The 23,970-nt window shown below is 42.3% G+C and overlaps 1 protein-coding gene across 1 annotated transcript in view; it reads left to right on the top strand.

Moving 5' to 3' along the window:
• Positions 1 to 23,970, top strand: part of LOC110532063 (neurocan core protein-like) — a 256,326-nt gene that overhangs the window by 107,648 nt on the left and 124,708 nt on the right. Inside the window, exons 6-9 of the mRNA XM_036967166.1 lie at positions 7,111 to 7,238; positions 7,873 to 8,166; positions 8,873 to 9,766; positions 16,797 to 18,020. Coding sequence (XP_036823061.1) covers positions 7,111 to 7,238; positions 7,873 to 8,166; positions 8,873 to 9,766; positions 16,797 to 18,020 — 2,540 coding nt within the window. The remainder of the gene's footprint in view (positions 1 to 7,110; positions 7,239 to 7,872; positions 8,167 to 8,872; positions 9,767 to 16,796; positions 18,021 to 23,970) is intronic.

Raw genomic sequence — 23,970 nt, 5'->3', positions numbered from 1 at the left:
AGAGAGAATTATTTCTTTCAGCTTTTATATCTTTCATCACATTCCCAGTGGGTCAGAAGTTACACATACACATACACTAAATTAGTATTTGGTAGCATTGCCTTTAAATGGTTTAACTTGGGTCAAAAGTTTTGGGTAGCCTTCCACAATAAGTTGGGTGAATTTTGGCCCATTCCTCCTGATAGAGCTGATGTAACTGAGTCAGGATTGTAGACCTCCTTGCTTGCACATGCTTTTCCAGTTCTGCCCACACATTGTCTGTAGGTTTGAGGTCAGGGCTTTGTGATGGCCACTCCTATACCTTGACTTTGTTGCCATTTTGCCACAACTTTGGAAGTATGCTTGGGGTCATTGTCCATTTGGAAGACCCATTTACGACCAAGATTTAATTTCCTGACTGATGTCTTGAGATGTTGCTTCAATATATCCACATAATTGTCCTACCTCATGATGCCATCTATTTTATGAAGTGCACCAGACCCTCCCGCAGCAAAGCACCCCCACAACATGATGCTGCCACCCCTGTGCTTCACGGTTAGGATGGTGTTCTTCGGCTTGCAAGCCTCCCCCTTTTCCCTCCAAACATAACAATGGTCGTTATGGCCAAACAGTTCTATTTTTGTTTCATCAGACCAGAGGACATTTCTCTCAAAATTACGATATTTGTCCCCATGTGCAGTTGAAAACTGTAGTCTGGCTTTTTTTGTGGTGGTTTTGGAGCAGTGGTTTCTTCCTTGCTGAGTGGCCTTTGAGGCTATGTCAGTATAGGACTCGTTTTACTGTGGATGTAGATACTTTTGTACCTGTTTCCTCCAGCATCTTCACAAGGTCATTTGCTGTTGTTATGGGATTGATTTGTACTTTTCGCACCAAAGTACATTCATCTCTAGGAGACAGAACGTGTCTCCTTCCTGAGCGGTATGATGGCTGCGTGGTCCCATGATGTTTATACTTGCGTACTATTGTTTGTACAGATGAACGTGGTACCTTCAGGCATTTGGAAATTGCTCCCAAGGATGAACCAGACTTGTGGAGGTCTACAATTTATTTTCTGAGGTCTGAGTTTGAAGGTAGGCCTTGAAACACATCTTCCAATTATCTCAAATGATGTCAATTAGTCTATCAGAAGCTTCTAAAGCCATGACATAATTTTCTGGAATTTTACAATCTGTTTAAAGGCACAGTCAACTTGGTGTATGTAAACTTCTGACCCACTGGAATTGTGATACAGTGAATTATAAGTGAAATACTCTGTCTGTAAACAATTGTTGGAAAAACGACTTGTGTCATGCACGAAGTAGATGTCCTCACCGACTTGCCAAATGTATAGTTTGTTAGCAATACATTTGTGGAGTGGTTGATAAACGAGTTTTAATGACTCCAACCTAAGTGTATGTAAAGTTCCGACTTAAACTGTACATGTACACGTTATTGAAATACAATAGTAGTATGAATCTCCAGGTAGCTAAAGCTAACAAACTAGGTTCAATATTTGCTAGCTAACATTAGGCTATAATACATTTTTGATTCAAGTAATATTACTACACAGATCATAGCTAACAAACAACACGCTTTAACTTGCAATAAAAAATGACTTTCTGACTAAATTACAAACTTATATCTGAAAATGTTGCTAGACTCTTACCCATATACATGGATGAACGTTTCATGGCAGACTGGAACTATTTAATTAACTCCATTTTGTTTGTAGCTACATCTTGTTTGACCAGCGTTGTGTCAAGTCAATCCGGTTCACGCTGACCGTGGCGTGTGCAGAAAGTAGCCCATCACTTTTTCCAACCGATCTGTCAATAGCGCCTACTAAATTCAGGGCTTCAATGTTGAGAAAAGTAGAACATCTTTTGTAGTTCTCGATGGCTAATGTTATATCTTTCAAAAACGGCAAGGTAGAAAGGACTATCAACACATACTGAACAGCTCACGTTACAGACAGAAGCATGCTACATGGCAGACCAATCCGAACACATCTCCCGGCATGTCCAGCCCATCCATTATCTCAGCCAATCATGCATGGCTAGTGGGAAGGCTCCTGTCTTTTTCTGTGACTATACCAAATAGGCTCATAATTTAACTATTTTATTTGTATTTATGGGATGGAAAACAAGTTTGTTTTTAAGGCACATGAAAGTTCACATATTCCAGAATGCATTTCTGCCAAAAAAAACGCATCTAGATTTTAAAAATGGTTTACATTCAAATGCCTCTCCTGTGAAGTAGTGACATGAGACATACACCTAGTTTCCTTAATCAGGTTACAAATTATTAACATGTGCCTCACAAGTAATACAACAATCAAGCAACCCAGAAAAGTGCAAAAAATATCCCATATTAACATATGCAGACTAAGAAACAAGGTCCATGAAGTCAATAACTAAATAAATACTGTTGAAGTAATATGGCTGCCTCACCTAAAGCCCATTCTTGTGGAAAGCTGCTATAGACCACCAAGTGCTAACAGTCAGTATCTGGATAATACAGTGCCTTGCGAAAGTATTCAGCCCCCTTGAACTTTGCGACCTTTTGCCACATTTCAGGCTTCAAACATATTTTTTTGTGAAGAATCAACAACAAGTGGGACACAATCATGAAGTGGAACGACATTTATTGGATATTTCAAACTTTTTTAACAAATCAAAAACTGAAAAATTGGGCGTGCAAAATTATTCAGCCCCCTTAAGTTAATACTTTGTAGCGCCACCTTTTGCTGCGATTACAGCTGTAAGTCGCTTGGGGTATGTCTCTATCAGTTTTGCACATCGAGAGACTGACATTTTTTCCCATTCCTCCTTGCAAAACAGCAGAAGCTCAGTGAGGTTGGATGGAGAGCATTTGTGAACAGCAGTTTTCAGTTCTTTCCACAGATTCTCGATTGGATTCAGGTCTGGACTTTGACTTGGCCATTCTAACACCTGGATATGTTTATTTTTGAACCATTCCATTTTAGATTTTGCTTTATGTTTTGGATCATTGTCTTGTTGGAAGACAAATCTCCGTCCCAGTCTCAGGTCTTTTGCAGACACCATCAGGTTTTCTTCCAGAATGGTCCTGTATTTGGCTCCATCCATCTTCCCATCAATTTTAACCATCTTCCCTGTCCCTGCTGAAGAAAAGCAGGCCCAAACCATGATGCTGCCACCACCATGTTTGACAGTGGGGATGGTGTGTTCAGGGTGATGAGCTGTGTTGCTTTTACGCCAAACATAACGTTTTGCATTGTTGCCGAAAAGTTCAATTTTGGTTTCATCTGACCAGAGCACCTTCTTCCACATGTTTGGTGTGTCTCCCAGGTGGCTTGTGGCAAACTTTAAACAACACTTTTTATGGATATCTTTAAGAAATGCCTTTCTTCTTGCCACTCTTCCATAAAGGCCAGATTTGTGCAATATACAACAATATGATTGTTGTCCTATGGACAGAGTCTCCCACCTCAGCTGTAGATCTCTGCAGTTCATCCAGAGTGATCATGGGCCTCTTGGCTGCATCTCTGATCAGTCTTCTCCTTGTATGAGCTGAAAGTTTAGAGGGACGGCCAGGTCTTGGTAGATTTGCAGTGGTCTGATACTCCTTCCATTTCAATATTATCGCTTGCACAGTGCTCCTTGGGATGTTTAAAGCTTGGGAAATCTTTTTGTATCCAAATCCGGCTTTAAACTTCTTCACAACAGTATCTCGGACCTGCCTGGTGTGTTCCTTGTTCTTCATGATGCTCTCTGCGCTTTTGACGGACCTCTGAGACTATCACAGTGCAGGTGCATTTATACGGAGACTTGATTACACACAGGTGGATTGTATTTATCATCATTAGTCATTTAGGTCAACATTGGATCATTCAGAGATCCTCACTGAACTTCTGGAGAGAGTTTGCTGCACTGAAAGTAAAGGGGCTGAATAATTTTGCAGTTTTTGATTTGTTAAAAAAGTTTGAAATATCCAATAAATGTCGTTCCACTTCATGATTTTGTCCCACTTGTTGTTGATTCTTCACAAAAAAATACAGTTTTATATCTATATGTTTGAAGCCTGAAATGTGGCAAAAGGTCGCAAAGTTCAAGGGGGCCGAATACTTTCGCAAGGCACTGTATGTGTGAAATCCTTGATAATGAATGTGATATCAACAGAGAAATATATTTTCTGGGTGATTTAAATATTGACTGGCTCTCATCAAGCTGCCCACTCAAGAAAAAAGCGTCAAACTGTTACCAGTGCCTGCAACCTGATTCAGGTTGTCTGTTAACCTACCAGGGTATTTACAAACAGCACAGGAATGAAATCATCAACATGTATTGATCACATCTTTACTAATGCTACAGAAATTTGCTTTAAAGCAGTGTCCAAATCCATAGGATGTAGTGATCACAATATAGTAGCCATATCCAGGAAAACCAAAGTTCTAAAGACTGGGCCTAATATAGTGTATAAGAGATCATATAATACATTTTGAAGTGATTCATATGTTGTTGATGTAAATAATATTTGCTGGTCTGTGGTGTGTAATGAGGAGCAACCAGACGCTGCACTTGACACATTTATTTATGTGCACGCACCCATTAAGACAATGAGGAATTTAAAAATGGAGGCAAAAGGTATGGCAAGTAAGTCTGGCAGCCCAACTGATTGGCAAATGTACTGCAAATTAAGAAATCATGTGACTAAGCTAAATATAAATTATAAATAAACCGTACTATGAAAAATAAATTAATTATATAAAGAATGATAGTAAAAAGCTTTGGAGCACCTTAAATGACATTTTGAATCAGGTGGCTCATTTATCACAAAACCCACTGATATTGCCAACTACTTTAATTGCTTTTTCATTGGCAAGATAAACAAACTTAGGGATGACATGCCAACAACAAACGCTGACACTACACATCCAAGTATATCTGACCAAATTATGAAAGATAATAACTGTAGTTTTGAATTCCATAAAGTCAGTGTGGAAGAGGTGAAAAAATGATTGTTGTCTATCAACAATGACAAGCCACTGGGGTCTGACAATCTGGATGGAAAATTACTGAGGATAATAGCGGACGATATATTCACTCCTATTTGCCACATCTTCAATTTTAGTCTACTAGAAAGTGTGTGCCCTCAGGCCTGGAAGGAAGCTAAAGTCATTCCGCTACCCAGTAAAGCCCCCATTACTGGCTCAAATAGATGACCAATTAGCCTGTTACCAACCCTTAGTAAACCTCTGGAAAAAATGGTGTTTGACCAGATACAATGCAATTTCACCGTAAACAAACTGACAGACTTTCAGCACGCATATAGAGAAGGACACTCAACAAGCACAGCACTTACACAAGTGACTGAGAGAAATTGATGATACAATGATTGTGGGGACTGTCTTGTTAGACTTCAGTGCAGCTTTTGACATTATCGATCATAGTCTGCTGCTGGAAAATCTGATGTGCTATGGCTTTACATCCCTTGCTATAATGTGGATAAAAAGTTACTTGTCTAACAGAACACAGAGGGTGTTCTTTAATGGAAGCCTCTCAAACATAATCCAGATAGAAGCAGGAATTCCCCAGGGTAGCTGTTTAGGCCCCTTGCTTTTTTCAATCTTTACTAACGACATGCCACTGGCTTTGAGTAAGGCTAGTGTGTCTATTTATGTGGATGACTCAGCAATATACACGTCAGCTACTACAGCGACTGAAATGACTGCAACACTCAACAGAGAGCTAGTTAGTTTTGGAATGGGTAGCAATGAATTGTATTTGGGACAAATCATTCACTAAACCCTAAACCTCAACTACATCTCATAATGAATAATGTGGAAATTGAGCTGAGCTGCCATGGTCAAAACACATTGGTAAAACAGTAGCCAAGATCAGGAGAAGTCTGTCCATAATAAAGCGCTGCTCTGAATTCTTAACAAAACTATCAACAAGGCTGTAACGGTTTTCTTTGGGTGAAGGAGAGTCGGACCAAATTAATAAAGAAAACACAAAATACTAAGACTAGGGCGTGACAAAGGCAAATCCTGCAGGCCCTGGTTTTGTCGCACCTGGACGACTGTTCAGTAGTGTGGTCAGGTGCCACAAAGAGGGACTTGGGAAAATTGCAGATGGCTCAGAACAGGGCAGCACAGTTGGTATAGTCACAGAGCGCTAACATTAATGATATGCATGTCAATCTCTCATGGCTCAAAGTGGAAGAGAGATTGACATCATCATTACTTGTTTTTGTAAGAGGTGTTGACAAGCTGAAGGTACCGAGCTGTCTGTTTAAAATACTAGCACACAGCTCGGACACCCATGCATATCCCACAAGACATGCCACCAGAGGTCTCTTCACAGTCCCCAAGTCCAGAACAGACTATAGGAGGCACACAGTACTACATAGATCCCTGACTACATGGAATTATATTCCACATCAGGTAACTGATGCAAGCAGTATAATCAGATTTAAAAGCAGGTAAAGATACACCTTATGGAACAGCAGGGACTGTGAAGTAACACAAACATAGGCACAGACACATGCATACACACACATGATAACATACGCACTATACACACACATACACATGGATTTTGTGTTGTAGATTTGTAGTAGTGGAGTATGTGCCTGAGGGCACACACTTAGTGTGTTGTGAGTTCTGTAGTGAATGTATTGTAGTGTTTTTAAAATTGTATAACTGCCTTAATTCTGCCGGAACCCAGGAAGAGTAGCTTCGGCCTGGATCCATAATAAATACAAATACAAACAACTGATCTATTACCAGTGTGATCATTTAACTTACCTCAAATGTTTTTTGTTTTTTTAATGGTCTGAGAAGAACAACAGGAAGCAAAGCCAATATGTGGTGATAATGTTTGGGCCTATAGCCTACGGCACTAACCTCATTATTACAGTACTGTTTTGTGTATAGGCTTATGTTTTTTAAGTCATGTAAAAAAAATAATTTAAGGTAGCATTTTGACTGTGATCTCATTTTGACTGAGAATGTGATCTTGACTCAAAAAAGGTTGGTGACCAGTGCTTTAGAGTAATTGCACAGTTGGAGCCTGGAAATAAATCAAATAAATTATTTGGCTCCCCTCATCCCTCGTCCCTCTCCCCTCCCTCTCTCGCTCTCCACAGGTACCCTATCCAGTCACCCAGGCCGGGTTGCTATGGTGACAGGGAGGACTCACCTGGAGTGCGCAACTACGGCAATCGGGCCCCTGACGAGCTGTTTGATGTCTACTGCTTTGCCAAGCAACTGCAAGGTACAATCAGATGTTAGTCATCCATGGCCTTGCAAAGTCCCAGACGCCCCAGGAGCTACGATGCTGAATCAGCCTGACTTAATTCACGACCTATTACCTCTGGTTGGGAACCACTGATTTAAGCTGTAGCTGGGTGGTGAGTAATACTGCCGTGGCCAGGATCAGGGAAACTGCTACAGGAGGATGGAGTCATATTTACAGCAGGTGCCTTTAAAATAGATCTGGGTAATTTGTTACTGTGCAGAGCCAGACCTGTCAGTTAATAGTTCTACAGGAAGTAGATGAGATAATTTTATGAGAAGTGTAATTCTTGACACCTTGCAAATGACTGGGCTATCTAGCTGGATAGGATGGATGTTCATTGTCAGGTTCTATGGTTCTGAGTGTTCTTCTGTGAAATGACTCTGCATGACTCATGGGTCATTGCTTCACTGACCTCCTGTTCAATCTTGTCTGTTGACACTTCTTATATTACATTTCACACCACTCTAACCATCTCGTGCTTTATTCTCATCATATTCCCCTATCTCCCCTGTTACTCCGTACCACTTCACCTCCCATACCTATCTCTCTTTCCCCTCACACTATACCTCATTATACCTCCAATCTCTCCATCTCCATCCCCCTCTCCCAGGTGAGGTGTTCCACTCGTCTGTACCAGAGAAGCTGAGCCTGGCCACAGCCTCTACCCATTGCCACTCTCTGGGAGCCCAGCTGGCCACGGCAGGGCAGCTCTACCAAGCCTGGCAGACTGGCCTGGACCAGTGTGACCCAGGCTGGCTGGCCGACGGCAGTGTGCGCTACCCCATAAACCTTCCCCGCCGCAACTGTGGCGGGGATGATCCGGGTGTGCGCACTGTCTACCACAACCCCAACCGCACTGGTTTCCCAGACACCACCACCCGCTTTGACGCCTACTGCTACCGAGGTAATGGCCGAGGTCGCCATCGCCATGGCAACATTTCTGTTTAATTTCTGTTAATTAGTGCGGGTTGTTTGTCTCATGCATGAATTAATGAATTATCACAGAGGGGATTCGGTGACATTTTGGTCCCTTCTGGGATCTTCTACTGTAGCAACCAGCTAGAGCCCAGTATCAGCATTTCCAAGCTCTCAATGCAGACTTAGAGAGAGCCAACGGAGTTCTGTACATTGGCTGCAGCCTCAATGTCCTTGCAGTGTCATTCTAAAGTGTTTATAATGTTGCTGGACCACTGGAGATTTGTCTAACTTAGTTTCAAGTTCACTTTGGAGCAACGGTAGGCTCCAGTGTGCTGTGGATTTGATTGTGTTTGTGCAGAGTGTGATCTGCATTAGACTGCATTAGCTCCTCAGTGTGTCATGGAGAATGATTGACAGGCACTAAATTGATACAGACGTAATGAAGTCTTATCTTAGACTTTGCCCTTAAGTAAAGTCACCCCAGGAGAGTGTAAAAACATCTCTTAATATAATATGTATGCTTTCTTAATTAAAGCAAAACCAAAAACAGAGGTCATCAACATCTAAGAATATGGATGATTCACAGCTTATTGCAAACATGGCAGCTTATTGCAAATATTAATTTTTTAAAGCCATGCCTTATTGCCAGGAAAGCAAATAGGAATGCTAATATATTTCTCATATAATTCCAGAACGTGAAGCAGGAGTCCAGGCAGCCCAGCCAGTGGGGTTCCTCCAATACAGAGACCCAAAGGCCAATTCCTCAGACACTGAGCCCCAGCACTCTGCCCCCTACCCCCATCCCTCCACCTGGACTGGCATGGCAGACCTGGACAAGGAGGGCATCAGCTCCATCACTGGAGGCAACGAGTCCTCCGAGATCTCTGAGGAGCACGTGGTAATCCACCTCCGGCCAGGGGAGAGTACCCAGGGCTGGGGAGAGGAGAACCAGGAGACCAAGGGGCGATCTAAGACTGGAGCCCCTCAGAACCCATCCTCCAGCCCCAATACCAGCACCCTGGGTCTGTCTGTCCTGGAGAGTCTAGAGACCCACGGAGGTTCTGCCCAGGAAGAGGTGGAGGGCGAGGGGGATGAGGAGTGGCGTTTCGGGTCGTCCGACTCCCCTCTGTCCTCCCAGGCCTCTCCAGTGCTCCAGACCCAGACAGCCAATAACATTCTCCACAGCTTCGTCAACAACCTGATGAAGCCCTTCAGGTATTGGACAGGCTCTGTGGAGGCCGGCACAGAGGCACCTCTCCCAGCCACACCTTCCTCACTGCCCGAGGTGAGAGGAGTACAGGATCAGACAACCCCGGGGTCGGGTATAGTCACACCCACTGAAGGGAAGCAAAAGCTGGGCAGTAAAGGAAGCACGGACAATGCTATCATAGAGCATCGGATTCGAGGCTCCTTGCTCAAGACATCCATCAATGGACTCACCAGCACAGAGGAGGGTCTGCCTGATCAGGATAGAGAGGCGATCACGTTAGTCCCATTGGGCCCTGTGATCCAGTATACACTCACCCAGCCTGGGAGGAAGGGTCCAAGCATGTCCCTAACCAACCCTCAAGGATCATCGTCTAATGGTAAGAACCACAATCGATCAATCAGAGAGTCTATGTGGGTTGGCTGAGTACATCGTGTCTCCTTTCAGTTTAGTTCCTTTTCTCTCGAAAAGTTGCTTTCTTTTTCCGTTCCTATTTGCTCCACCTCAGTGTTTCTTCCAAATCAATGGCTTGTGTTAAATTGAAAATCCGCTGTTTACAAAGGTAGTAAATTGAAAATATGTTTTCTGTGGATGCCAGCTCAGGTCCTTTATTGCTTCAGCGGTAAATAAAGTGAAGGTTTGTTTCAGACTATTAAACACTGTCTCAGGACTATATTTACGGGAGTAATGGAAGTAGAATAGACCAAAAAAAGTTTTTATATAAAAATAAAAAAACATTACATTTGGCATTATCAAATTAAATGTTATTGGTCACATACACATATTTAGCAGATGTTATTGCGGGTGTAGTGAAATGCTTGTACAGCCTTCCTCTAGTTGTTTTTCCTAGACACTACAGTATCTCTGTGTTGCAAATGGTCGAATTTCCAGAGTATCAGAACACCACTCGGTACTTTCCTTATTTGATTTTCCTAAGGAGAAATTACATTAAATATACAGTGGGGCAAAAAAGTATTTAGTCAGCCACCAATTGTGCAAGTTTTCCCACTTAAAAAGATGAGAGAGGCCTGTAATTTTCATCATAGGTACACTTCAACTATGATAGACAAAATGATAAAAAAACATCCAGAAAATCACATTGTAGGATTTGTAATGAATTTATTTGCAAACTATGGTGGAAAATTAGTATTTGGTCAATAACACACGTTTCTCAATAATTTGTTATATACCCTTTGTTGGCAATGACAGAGGTCAAACGTTTTCTGTAAGTCTTCACAAGGTTTTCACACACTGTTGCTGGTATTTTGGCCCATTTCTCCATGCAGATCTCCTCTAGTGATGTTTTGGGGCTGTTGCTGAGCAACACAGACCTTCAACTCCCCCCAAAGATTTTCTATGGGGTTGAGATCTGGAGACTGACCAGGCCACTCCAGGACCTTGAAATGCTTCTTACGAAGCCACTACTTCGTTGCCCGGGCGGTGTGTTTGGGATCATTGTCATGCTGAAAGACCCAGCCACGTTTCATCTTCAATGCCCTTGCTGATGGAAGGAGGTTTTCACTCAAACTCTCACGATACATGGCCCCATTCATTCTTTCCTTTGCACGGATCGTCCTCGTCACTTTGCAGAAAAACAGCCCCAAAACATGATGTTTCCACCCCCATGCTTCACAGTAGGTATGGTGTTCTTTGGATGCAACTCAGCATTCTTTGTCCTCCAAACACGACGAGTTGAGTTTTTACCAAAAAGTTATATATACAGAAATCTTGCTTGTTTGTAGGTGACCAAATACTTATTTTCCACCATAATTTGCAAATAAATTCATTAAAAATCCTACAATGTGATTTTCTGGATTTTTTTCCCTCATTTTGTCTTTTATAGTTGAAGTGTACCTATGATGAAAATTACAGGCCTCTCTCATATTTTTAAGTGGGAGAACTTGCACAATTGGTGGTTGACTAAATACTTTTTTGCCCCACTGTATATGCACTTTGGGTGTCTATTCAAATAAAATAAAATACATATGTATTTGTCACATATACAACGGGTGTAGACTTTACCATGAAATGCTTACTTATGAGCCCTTCCCAACAATGCAGAGTTAAACAATAAGAATAAATGACACAAGAATGAAGCTAAATACCAGTACCAAACCAAAATCAATTTAAATTAAATCTTATTTGCCACATGCTTCGTAAACAACAGATTAACAGTGAAGTACTTACTTAGGGGTCCTTTACCAATGAAGAATTAAAGATAAAGAATAGAAATAAAAAATGTAAGTAGTGACACGAGGAATAAATACACAGTGGATAACGAATAACACTAACGAGTAAAAACAACATGGCTATATACAGGAGTACCAGTAACAAATCGATGTGCAGGGATACGAGGTATTTGAGGTAGATATGTACATGAAGGCAGGGTAAAGTGACAAGGCATCAGGATAGATAATAATAAGGTATTTGAGGTAGATATGTACATGAAGGCAGGGTAAAGTGACTAGGCATCAGGATAGATAATAATAAGGTATTTGAGGTAGATATGTACATGAAGGCAGGGTAAAGTGACAAGGCATCAGGATAGATAATAATAAGGTATTTGAGGTAGATATGTACATGAAGGCAGGGTAAAGTGACTAGGCATCAGGATAGATAATAATAAGGTATTTGAGGTAGATGTGTACATGAAGGCAGGGTAAAGTGACTAGACATCAGGATAGATAATAATAAGGTATTTGAGGTAGATATGTACATAAAGGCAGGGTAAAGTGACAAGGCATCAGGATAGATAATAATAAGGTATTTGAGGGAGATATGTACATAGTTATTTCCCCGATTGTCCAGGTGGGAGAGAACAGTGAGAAGTGCAATTAACATTGCTTCATCTGTGGATCTGTCGGGGCAGTACGCACATTGGAGTGAGTTGATGTGTGTCATGATCAGCCTTTCAAACCGCTTCATAATTACAGATGTGAGTGCTATGTGACAATAGTAGTTACACCAGCAGCACACCACCCTGCATCCCACTGCTGGGCTGCCTCTGAAGCTAAGTAGGGTTGGTCCTAGTTGGTCCCTGGATGAGAAACCAGATGTTCCTGGAAGTAGTGTTGGATGGCCAGTAGGAGACACTCTTTCCTCTGGTCTATAATTTTTTTTTGCAGTGATTGGGGACATTGCCCTGTGTAGGGTGCTGTCTTTTGGATGGGACGTTAAACAGGTGTCCGGACTCTCTGTGGTCACTAAAGATCCCATGGCACTTATAGTAAGATTAGAGGTGTTAACCCCGGTGTCCTGGCTAAATTCTCAGTCTGGCCCTCATGACCACCTAATCATCTCTAGCTTCCAATTGGCTCCTTCATCCCCCTTCCTCTCCCATGCAACTATTCCACAGGTTGTTGCTCTAAATGAGAATGTGTTATCAGTCAACTTACCTGTAAAAATAAGAGTTAAATAATTAAAACAAAGCAATTTAGGCAGGTTATCTTGGATTTCTGGGTAACAGCGACAGTGGTTGTCAGCTTGAAACATGTTGGGATTACACACTGGGAATGAAGACATTGAAAATGTCTGTGAAGCCCAGTGGTCTTGCTAGTGTTTAAAAGTCTTACTCACAAAGGCCACGGAGAGCGATCTCACACAGTCATCCAGAACAACAGGGGCTTTCATGCAAGACTCATGAAACAAAGGAATAGGGTCTGGTGTGAACAAGGGAACAGCTGAGTTGGAGTTGAAGTAAGAGTTGAAGTCAAAAGCTAGGTTAGTAACTGTTGATCTGATGTCCAAAAGTTATTGGCGGTCATAGGAGATAATAGTATGAACTTTCTGTACAAAAAAAGTAAAGATTTTTTAAAAGTCACTAAATAACAAAGTCTGGTTGAAGCTCGTGAGATGACGACCTTCTCTGTCGGCGCAATCTTTCATCTTAGGTCCAGAGCCATCACTAAGCCAGCTTCCAGCAGTGCAAAGAGGAAAATGAAAGCAGAGAATGAGGCCGGCCAAAGCAAAAACTCAGAGAGCCAGAGTCAGTGCTGCAGTGATGTGTTTGGCTCACCGGTGTGAATACATAGAACTCAGTTGATCTGTGTGTGTGTGTGCATCAGTGCGTGTGTGAGCACACGTGTGTGTGTGTGTCTCTGTGTGTTATGTCTACATCAGTGCTTGTGTGTGTGCGTGTTCATGTCTACTTCTGTGTCTGTGGCTCAAGGACCTGGGATTTTGAGCTAGCATCCAAACCCCAGTTAATTCTCCACAGAGCTGAGCTAGGCGTGTGGGTCGTAAAGGTCATCTTATTGGGCTATTCCCCGCATGAAAGCCCTGCGACTTCAAACCACAATCAATTCCTGTGATTCCTCGGCTGTTTGAAGGAGGGACAAACAGGCAACCAGGCAATGTTTCATCTTACGGCCAGCACTTACACAGCTATACACAGCCACCAGAGCTAAAGGGAGAATAGAGAGAGAAATCTAAAGTCTCGCACAGAGGTGTTTAAATAAGTTGTAAAGGTAGGGTGAAGGTAGTGAAGGTAGGGCTCCTTCTATGGCCTGGGCTTCATTAGATACAAAAACTGTTGCTATCCTCCCTGAAACCAAAACTCCAAACCCAAGGCATTAATGTTTTACGCTGGGTGAAAATCTAGCTTTAGTCTGCGTGCATTATTCTCAGCCTCGTTCCAATTAATGCAGGGCTAGCTAGGTGTTCCTCGCCTCGCTCGCCAGCATTCACGTCTACCCCAATTACGACGGCCCTGGGTGAGCGTAGGTGGTCATTATCACCATGGCAATGATGAGCGGATAGAAAACGCGAAGGATGAAAAAGAAGAGAGGAGAGAGGAGGATGCATTTGGAAGGGGCTTTTGAGATGTTTTTTATTACATCTTTTACAGGAAGTTGTTGAATGAATGTTTCCTCTTAAAGTGGCATCACTCGCCAGATATAAACTATGTTATCGGCACCGCAGGCTGTTGCTTCCTCTAGGTAATCTACATTATTGATTCTGCCATTTTTATTTTTATGATTGGCAGGAAAAACATTGCATGTGAATCTTGACACCTCAGTCAAAGAAATGCATGTTTCCCCATTTCCCCACACAGTCTTAGCAAAGCATCGTGGGAATAAATCTTTGTGATGAAACATCACGCCACTCCAGATAGATGTGTGACATGATTCACATGTCACACAATAACTTTTCCCAGTCGTCTTTATTAGATGCCATATCTTACAACAGTATAGTGCTGAGGATGTGTGTGTGGATGTGTGTGTGTGTGTGTTTGTGTGTGTGTGTGTGTGCTAGCTCGCATATGTACGTGTGTGCTGGCACGTGCGTGTGTGTGTGTGTGTGTGTGTGTGTGTGCTAGCTCGCATATGTGTGTGTGTGTGTGTGTGTGTGTGTGTGTGTGTGTGTGTGTGTGTGTGTGTGTGTGTGTGTGTGTGTGTGTGTGTGTGTGTGTGCGTGCGTGCGTGCGTGCATGCGTGTGTGTGTGCGTGTGTGTGTAACAGAAGTGCTGAGGCTGCACTAGTACACTGTGTCCTGGGGAGGCTTCAACTCCTCTCCCATTATGCTGTGTGACTGGAGGGTTCGACTCCGCTTGTTTACCCCAGAAAGAGACATGTACAGCTGATTTACAGTACCGCTGTCACTGAAAACACACAATGGAGCACATCATTGACTTGCCTTGATTTAGTCATTTGTGGGCAGTTTATCACAGTATGACAATATTTGTTTTGCAGGATATTTATGTGTTGACTTTAAGCCAAAACTCACAACAAAAGATAGCAGTGGAATACGGCAATCGAAATACTAGGCCGCACATGAATTATTTGTATTTCTTATATCAGCCATTAGAATAGATAATTAGACTTGATTAATGAATTTAATCACTCAATATCTCATCATTATGTGAAGGCAAAGTGGTTAATTAGCTATTCACATTATTAATTGGACAATTACACCATCTACAGCTCTTATGTAAATGAACCTGTGCTCACATACTGTAGCACATAGGGGGTGGAGTCAACATGCAGACCCCTGAATCATTTAGTATTGATTTAATATTTCATATGTGGACATACAGTATTTGTCTATGTTTCTCCCCACAGTAATTAGTTGTATTATGTAGTACAGCCAGAGGCCCTGCTGTGGTTCTTTGCACACCAGAGTTAGCTGTGCTTTGCTGTTTAGAGCTACAGTAGAACTCTAGCTGCCTAATATGGTAATACTATGAGGAAATTCACTGCTAAAAACCAACCCACATCTAGTCTGAATTATTCATTGTGTAGATACACTATGGTTTAGTACATTACCTAGGAGCACAGGAGGCTGGTGAGAGGAAGACAGCTCATAATAATGGCTGGGATGGAAACCACATGTTTGGTACTATTCCATTCATTCCGTTCCAGCAATTCCCACAAGCCCGTCCTCCCCAATTAAGGTACAAACAGCCTGAGCTAGAAGGAGCATAGCGGTGCGGTTCATCTGAATAATCAAGGGTGTAGATATGCAGTAGTCAATGAAGGATGGTGTTTTAAAGAAAAGCTTTAGTATCTTACACTTGGTCAGTTTTAGCCCAGGAATGCATTGATTGCAGTTTGGTGTCTGGTCTAGGAAAGTCAAATCTAATCTAATCCAATTTAATTTGTCACATGTGCTGAATACAACAGGTGTAGGTAGACCTTACCGTGAAATTCTTACTTACAAGCCCCTAACCAAAAATGCAGTTCAAGAATTAGGGTTAAGAAAATATTTACTAAATCAATTAAAGTGAAAAAAATATATTGAAAAGTAACACAAGAAAATGACATAACAATAACAGGGCTGGGTGTACCGGTACCGAGTCAATGTGCGGGGGTACAAGTCAGTCGAGGTCATTTGTAAAGTGACTATGCATAGATAATAAACAGCGAGTAGCAACAGTGTAAAAATGATAGTTTCTATAGAATGAGAAAAGTGTGAAATTGCCTTACCAGATCCTCTTGTTTTGTGTATGTTGGGCCTGGTACGCAGTGTGGGTCTGCTACTGTGCTTTGTACTGGAATACAAAGAGGCTGCACCATTATTGGAATGACGACAGTAATCCAAATTAATAAATATTTTAGCAGATTTAGCAAAATATACATAAATAAAATTGTTGCCATGAATGAGGGTTCGCCTCCAGGTATACAAGTAAATAACCAGCCTTCCTACGGCGCAACACAACAACCAATCACCATTTAAAGTCTTACACTCCATTCCTGTTTGCATATTAAACCCTATTAACTATGTCTTACATCTGGGCATAGATACTGTATCAGAATAGATAAATAAAATAAAAAGGCAAATAGATAATGAAACTATGGATTTGAATGAATTAAATATAATGACTGCTGCACTGATTCCTAATTAAACAATGCAATCATTCAAACTATTTCCCTCCCATTCTATGTTAATGAATGTGTGTTGTCACTCTGCAGGATTCACAGCAGTGAGACCCGGTGTGAATAGCAAGGCCGTGGAGGCTGTGAATGGATCAGGAGGCCCCCTCCAGGGCATTTGGGGTGGGTTGGCTTCATCCCTAGGGACCCCGGAACCATACCCAGGTAGCCAGCTGAGATGGGCCCTGAAGGCCATGAAGGGCTCCAAGCTGGAGGCCCCAGGACAGGGACACGTGGCCTACATGGGGAAGGATTCCACCTGGGAGCCCATGGAGGCCAAAGCAGGTCCCCTAGAGGTCATGACCCTGCCTACCAACCCAGAGAGCTACTCTGGTGAGGGGAAAGATCAGAATGAGGACCACAGCATCCCCCGATCCATCCTGGAGAGTGAGGACAAAGAGACAGAGGCAGAGGGAAGCGGGAGAGGAGGGAACGACTTTCCAGGTGACTTTGGATCGAACAGTGACACCAACCCAGGCAGCGGTGCCAGCAGCAGCACAAAGCCTCTTCTGTCTGGATTGAAACCCACCGAGACCCAGAGCCAGAACCAGACTCTGACAGAACACACCACTATGTTTCAGTGGCAGCTAGTGGACCAGCCCACCACCTCATCTACTGCTGCCTCTGCTGCTGGCTCCAGCCGGGGCCCGGGGGGTACCGCTGAGGAGGCCAGGGGAGAGATTGTCTATGTCCGACGCCCTACTGAGAAGCTCCTTCCAACCACCTCCAGTAAGAAAGATGGCTTCCCCCCTGTGATCAGAAAGCAGAGCCTGAGTACAGCCAGGGTGACTGAGAGACAACGAAGCCCAAATGAGGCCACCACACCTGGGTTCACTTCCAGACCTGCAGCGTCTATGGAGCCCCTGACAACCATCAAAACTTCCAAAGCAAACAACCAGAGAAACGACTCCAGTGATTCTACCTCTACCAAGGAGCCACCCATCTCCATTGCACGGGTTCCAGTAGATAGAGAGGAGAAAGCTAGTACCACATCTCTGACCAGAGATGGACCCCAAACAACTGCAGCTTCGACTCAGCTGACCACGGCGTTGTCCTTTCTGAAGGGCAGCGACCATGAGGAAGAGTCCAGGTTACCTGTTTCAGAATCATTCGTGGTGGGAAAAGGATGGATGCCATTGGGAGAGATGAAGCCCACGTCTAAGGAGGACAAAACCCCTGTGACCACAGAGAAGATGGAGAAGAGAGAGAAGACCACCTTTGGTGTCGTTATGCCCAGCTGGGGCTTTGGCCTCAACCCTTCAGGTATCTTCCCTTTTCTATTTTATTGTCACCATTATTAGCCTTTATCTAATAATATTATGCAATCATATAATCCATTACTTCTCTAAACCATAGGAGGGGAGCTGAGGCCCAATGATCAATTTAACGCATGATGCTGCAGATGCTATTTCTCTCTCTCTCTCTCTCTCTCTCTCTCTCTCTCTCTCTCTCTCTCTCTCTCTCTCTCTCTCTCTCTCTCTCTCTCTCTCTCTCTCTCTCTCTCTCTCTCTCAATTCAATTCAATTCAAGGGGCTTTATTGGCATGGGAAACATGTGTTAACATTGCCAAAGCAAGTGAGGTAGATAATATACAAAAGTGAAATAAACAATAAAAAGCAACAGTAAACATTACACATACAGAAGTTTCAAAACAATAAAGACATTACAAATGTCATATTATATATATATATATATATATATATATATATATATATATATATATATATATATATATATATATATATATACACACACAGTGTTGTAACAATGTACAAATGGTTAAAATACACAAGGGAAAATGAATAAGCATAAATATGGGTTGTATTTACAATGGTGTTTGTTCTTTACTGGTTGCCCTTTTCTTGTGACAACAGGTCACAAATATTGCTGCTGTGATGGCACACTGTGGAATTTCACCCAGTAGATATGGGAGTTTATCAAAATTGGATTTGTTTTCGAATTCTTTGTGGATCTGTGTAATCTGAGGGAAATATGTCTCTCTAATATGGTCATACATTGGGCAGGAGGTTAGGAAGTGCAGCTCAGTTTCCACCTCATTTTGTGTGCAGTGAGCACATAGCCTGTCTTCTCTTGAGAGCAAGGCTATGCTCACTGAGTCTGTACATAGTCAAAGATTTCCTTAAGTTTGGGTCAGTCACAGTGGTCAGGTATTCTTCCACGGTGTACTCTCTGTTTAGGGCCAAATAGCATTCTAGTTTGCTCTGTTTTTTTGTTAATTCTTTCCAATGTGTCAAATAATTTTATTTTTGTTTTCTCATGATTTGGTTGGCTCTGATTGTGCTGCTGTCCTGAGGCTCGGTGGGGTGTGTTTGTGTTTGTGAACAGAGCCCCAGGACCAGCTTGCTTAGGGGACACTTCTCCAGGTTCATCTCTCTGTAGGTGATGGCTTTGTTATGGAAGGTTTGGGAATCGCTTCCTTTTAGGTGGTTGTAGAATTTAACGGCTCTTTTCTGGATTTTGATCATTAGTGGGTATCAGCCTAATTCTGCTCTGCGTGCATTATTTGGTGTTCTACGTTGTACACGGGGGATATTCAATTTGGTGTTTGTCCCATTTTGTGAATTCTTGGTTGGTGAGCGGACCCCAGACCTCAAAACCATAAAGGGCAATGGGCTCTATGACTGATTCAATAATTTTTAGCCAGATCCTAATTGGTATGTTGAAATTTATGTTCCTTTCGATGGCAGAGAATGCCCTTCTTGCCTTTTCTCTCAGATCGTTCACAGTTTTGTGGAAGTTACCTGTGGCGCTGATGTTTAGGCCAAGGTATGTATAGTTTTTTGTGTGCTCTAGGGCAACAGTGTCTAGATGGAATTTGTATTTGTGGTCCTGGCGACTGGACCTTTTTTGGAACACCATTATTTTGGTCTTACTGAGATTTACTGTCAGGGCCCAGGTCTGACAGAATATGTGCAGAAGATCTAGGTGCTGCTGTAGGCCCTCATTGGTTGGTGACAGAAGCACCAGATCATCAGCAAACAGTAGACATTTGACTTCGGATTCTAGTAGGGTGAGGCCGGCTGCTGCAGACTTTTCTAGTGCCCGCGCCAATTCTTTGATATATGTTGAAGAGGGTGGGGCTTAAGCTGCATCCCTGTCTCACCCCACAACCCTGTGTGAAGTGTGTGTTTTTTGCCAATTTTAACCGCACACTTGTTGTTTGTGTACATGGATTTTATAATGTCATATGTTTTACCACCAACACCACTTTCCTTCAATTTGTATAGCAGACCCTCATGCTCGAAATCAACAAAGCATGCGAAGACTTTGCCTTTGTTTTGGTTTGTTTGGTTGTCAATTAGGGTGTGCAGGGTGAATACATGGTCTGTTGTACGGTAATTTGGTAAAAAGCCAATTTGACATTTGCTCAGTACATTGTTTTCATTGAGGAAATGTATGAGTCTGCCGTTAATGATAATGCAGAGGATTTTCCCAAGGTTACTGTTGACGCATATTCCACGGTAGTTATTGGGGTCAAATTTGTCTCCACTTTTGTGGATTGGGGTGATCAGTCCTTGGTTCCAAATATTGGGGAAGATGCCAGAGCTAAGGATGATGTTAACTTCTTGCGACAAGCAAACCCGTATCCGGGAGCGTAATCATAGCCTCAAATGCATTAGCATAACGCAACTTTTCCTATTCATGAAAATCGCAAATGAAATGAAATAAATATTTTCAAACACAAGCTTAGCCTTTTGTTAACAACACTGTCATCTCAGATTTTCAAAATATGCGTTACAGCCAACGTTAGACAAGCATTTGTGTAAGTTTAGCATAGCACAATGCTATGCTAGGCTTTGCTGGCAGCAGGCAACATTTTCACAAAAATAAGAAAAGCAACCAAATTAAATAATTTACCTTTGAAGAACTTCAGATGCTTTCACTCAGCAGACTCCCAGTTAGATAGCAAATGTTCCTTTTTTCCAAAAATATAATTTTTGTAGGCGAAAGAGCTCCCGTTTGTTCATCAGTTTTGGCTGAGAAATCGACCGAAAAATACTTCAACTATAACACCAAACTTTTTTCAAAATTTGCTCCATAATATCGACAGAAACACAGCAAACGTTGTTTAGGATCCATCCTCAAGGTGTTTTTAACATATATATTCGATAATATATCCGTCAAGGCAATTGTTTTCTCATAAGAAGTGATTGGAAAAATGGCTACCTCAGTATTTTACGCAAGATTTTCTCCGGGAGACACCATGTGACCACTCGCCAAATATGGTCCCTTACAGGCATTCTCCAATGGAAATGCCTAAAAAGACGTCACAATGCTGTAGACAGCTTGGGGAATGTGTGGAAAACGTAATCTCATTCGTAGCTCATTCACAGCCATATAAGGAGTCATTGGCATGAGGCGGTTTAAAAAAATGCGTCACTTCCTGATTGGATTTTTATCTGGGTTTCGCCTGTAACATCAGTTCTGTGGCACTCATAGACAATATCTTTGCAGTTTTGGAAACGTCAGAGTGTTTTCTTTCCAAAGCTGTCAATTATATGCATAGTCGAGCATCTTTTTGTGACAAAATATATTGTTTAAAACGGGAACGTTTTTCATCCAAAAATTAAAATAGCGCCCCATATATCCAACTGAATTTAAGTATAGCCAATTGGAATTTGTTGTCTGTATATTTGATCATTTCATTAAGGATACCATCAACATCACAGGCCTTTTTTGGTTGGAGGGTTTTTATTTTGTCGTGTAACTCTTTCAAGGTGATTGGAGAATCCAGTGGGTTCTGGTAGTCTTTAATAGTTGATTATAAGATTTGTATTTGATCATGTATATGTTTTTGCTCTTTATTCTTTGTTATAGAGCCAAAAAGATTGGAGAAGTGGTTTACCCATACATCTCCATTTTGGATAGATAATTCTTCGTGTTGTGGTTTGTTTAGTGTTTTCCAATTTTCCCAGAAGTGGTTAGAGTCTATGGATTCTTCAATTACATTGAGCTGATTTCTGACGTGTTGTTCCTTCTTTTTCCGTAGTGTAATTATGTATTGTTTTAGTGATTCACCATAGTGAAGGCGTAGACTCAGGTTTTCCGGGTCTCTATGTTTTTGGTTGGACAGGTTTCTCAATTTCTTTCTTAGATTTTTGCATTCTTCATCAAACCATTTGTCATTGTTGTTCATTTTCTTCGGTTTTCTATTCGAGATTTTTAGATTTGATAGGGAAGCTGAGAGGTCAAATATACTGTTAAGATTTTCTTCTGCCAAGTTTACACCTTCACTATTACAGTGGAACGTTTTACCCAGGAAATTGTCTAAAAGGGATTGAATTTGTTGTTGCCTAATTGTTTTTTGGTAGGTTTCCAAACTGCATTCCTTCCATCTATAGCATTTCTTAATGTTACTCAGTTCCTTTGGCTTTGATGCCTCATGATTGAGTATTGCTCTGTTCAAATAGACTGTGATTTTGCTGTGGTCTGATAGGGGTGTCAGTGGGCTGACTGAGGTCAGTGATAAAGTAGTCTACAGTACTACTGCCAAGAGATGAGCTATAGGTGTACCTACCATAGGAGTCCCCTCAAAGCCTACCATTGACTATGTACATACCCAGCATGGACAGAGCTGCAGTCGTTTTTGTTGGTTATGTTGTCATAGTTGTGCCTAGGGGGGCATATGTGGGAGGGAATGCTGTCACCTGCAGGCAGGTGTTTGTCCCCCTGTGTGCTGAGGGTGTCAGGTTCTTGTCCGGTTCTGGCATTTTGGTCGCCACAGACTAGTACATGTCTCTGGGCCTGGAAATGATTGATTTAACCCTCCAGGATGGAGAAGCTGTCTTCATTAAAGTATGGGGATACTAGTGGGTGGATATAGGTAGCACACAGGAGGACATTTTTCTCTGTTAAGATCATTTATTTTTGAATTTCTAGCCAAATGTAATATGTTCCTGTTTTGATTAATTTAATGGAGTGAGTTAGGTCTGCTCTATACCAAATTAGCATACCTCCTGAGTCCCTTCCCTGTTTCACACCTGGTAGTTTGGTGGATGGGACTACCTGCTCTCTGTAACCTAGAGGGCAACCAGTGGGTCCGTTTCCTTTATACCAGGTTTCTTGCAGGATGACAATGTCTGTATTACCGATTTCTTTGGTGAAGTCCGGGTTCCTGCTCTTTAGGCCAAAGGCAGATGACCTCAGGCCTTGGATATTCAAGGATGATATAGTGAAGGCTTTTTGCACCATAAAGTGTCCAATGTTGTTGGCTGTGGTTTGGCCTCAGGCCAGTAAGTGTGAGCAGAGCCTGCTGAGCATCTGGTACATGCCATTGGCTTGGGCGAGTGTAAGAGTGGGGGTTGGGCCTGTTTGACCGCTCACTACCTGGGTGTATGTGTGACTTCCATGTTGAGGGGTGCTGTGGTCTGGATGTAAGTCCTCTTGGCGTGGGTCCTCTATGTGTAGGTCCAGGGGGGGTCCTGCAGGTCTGGGAGGGTGTCTCGCTGGTCTGGGTGGTGTGTCTATTGATCTGTTGCTCCTGTGTGAAGGGTTGGGGATACGTTTGAGAGCGATGTCCTTTAGAGTCCGGGCAAAGGTGGGCACTGCTGTCTTGTAGAGGTGGACCTGGTCTCTCTCTCTCTCTCTCTCGCTCTCTCTCTCTCTCTCTCTCTCTCTCTCTCTCTCTCTCTATACATTGATTATACCAACCGTTAGGAACATCTTCCTAATATTGAGTTGTACCCCCCCTTTTGCCCTCATAACATCCTCAATTCGTCATGGCATGGGCTCTACAAGGTGTCGAAAGCATTTCACAGGGATGCTGGCCCATGTTGACTCCAATGCTTCCCACAGTTGTGTCAAGTTGGCTGGCTGTCCCTTGGATGGTGGACCATTCTTGATACACATGGAAAACTGTTGAGTGTGAAAACCCAGCAGTATTGCAGTTCTTGACACAAACCGGTGTGCCTGGAACTCACTACCATACCTAATTAAAAGGCACTTAAATATTTTGTCTTGTCCATTCACCCTCTGAATGGCACATATACACAATCCATGTCTCAGTTCTCTCAAATCTTAAACATCCTTCTTTAACCGGTCTCCTCCCCTTCATCTTCACTGATTTAAGTGGATTTAACAGGTGACATAATTAAGGGATCATAGCTTTCACCTGGATTCACCTGGTCAGTCTATATAATGGAAAGAGCAGTTGTTCTTAATGTTTTAGACACTTCTTATATATTCCTCTCCA

This window comes from Oncorhynchus mykiss, chromosome 1, assembly GCF_013265735.2.
Source record: "Oncorhynchus mykiss isolate Arlee chromosome 1, USDA_OmykA_1.1, whole genome shotgun sequence".
NCBI lineage: Eukaryota > Metazoa > Chordata > Actinopteri > Salmoniformes > Salmonidae > Oncorhynchus > Oncorhynchus mykiss.
Note: the sequence above shows the minus strand (reverse complement) of the source record. Positions and strands in the feature narration are given on the sequence as shown.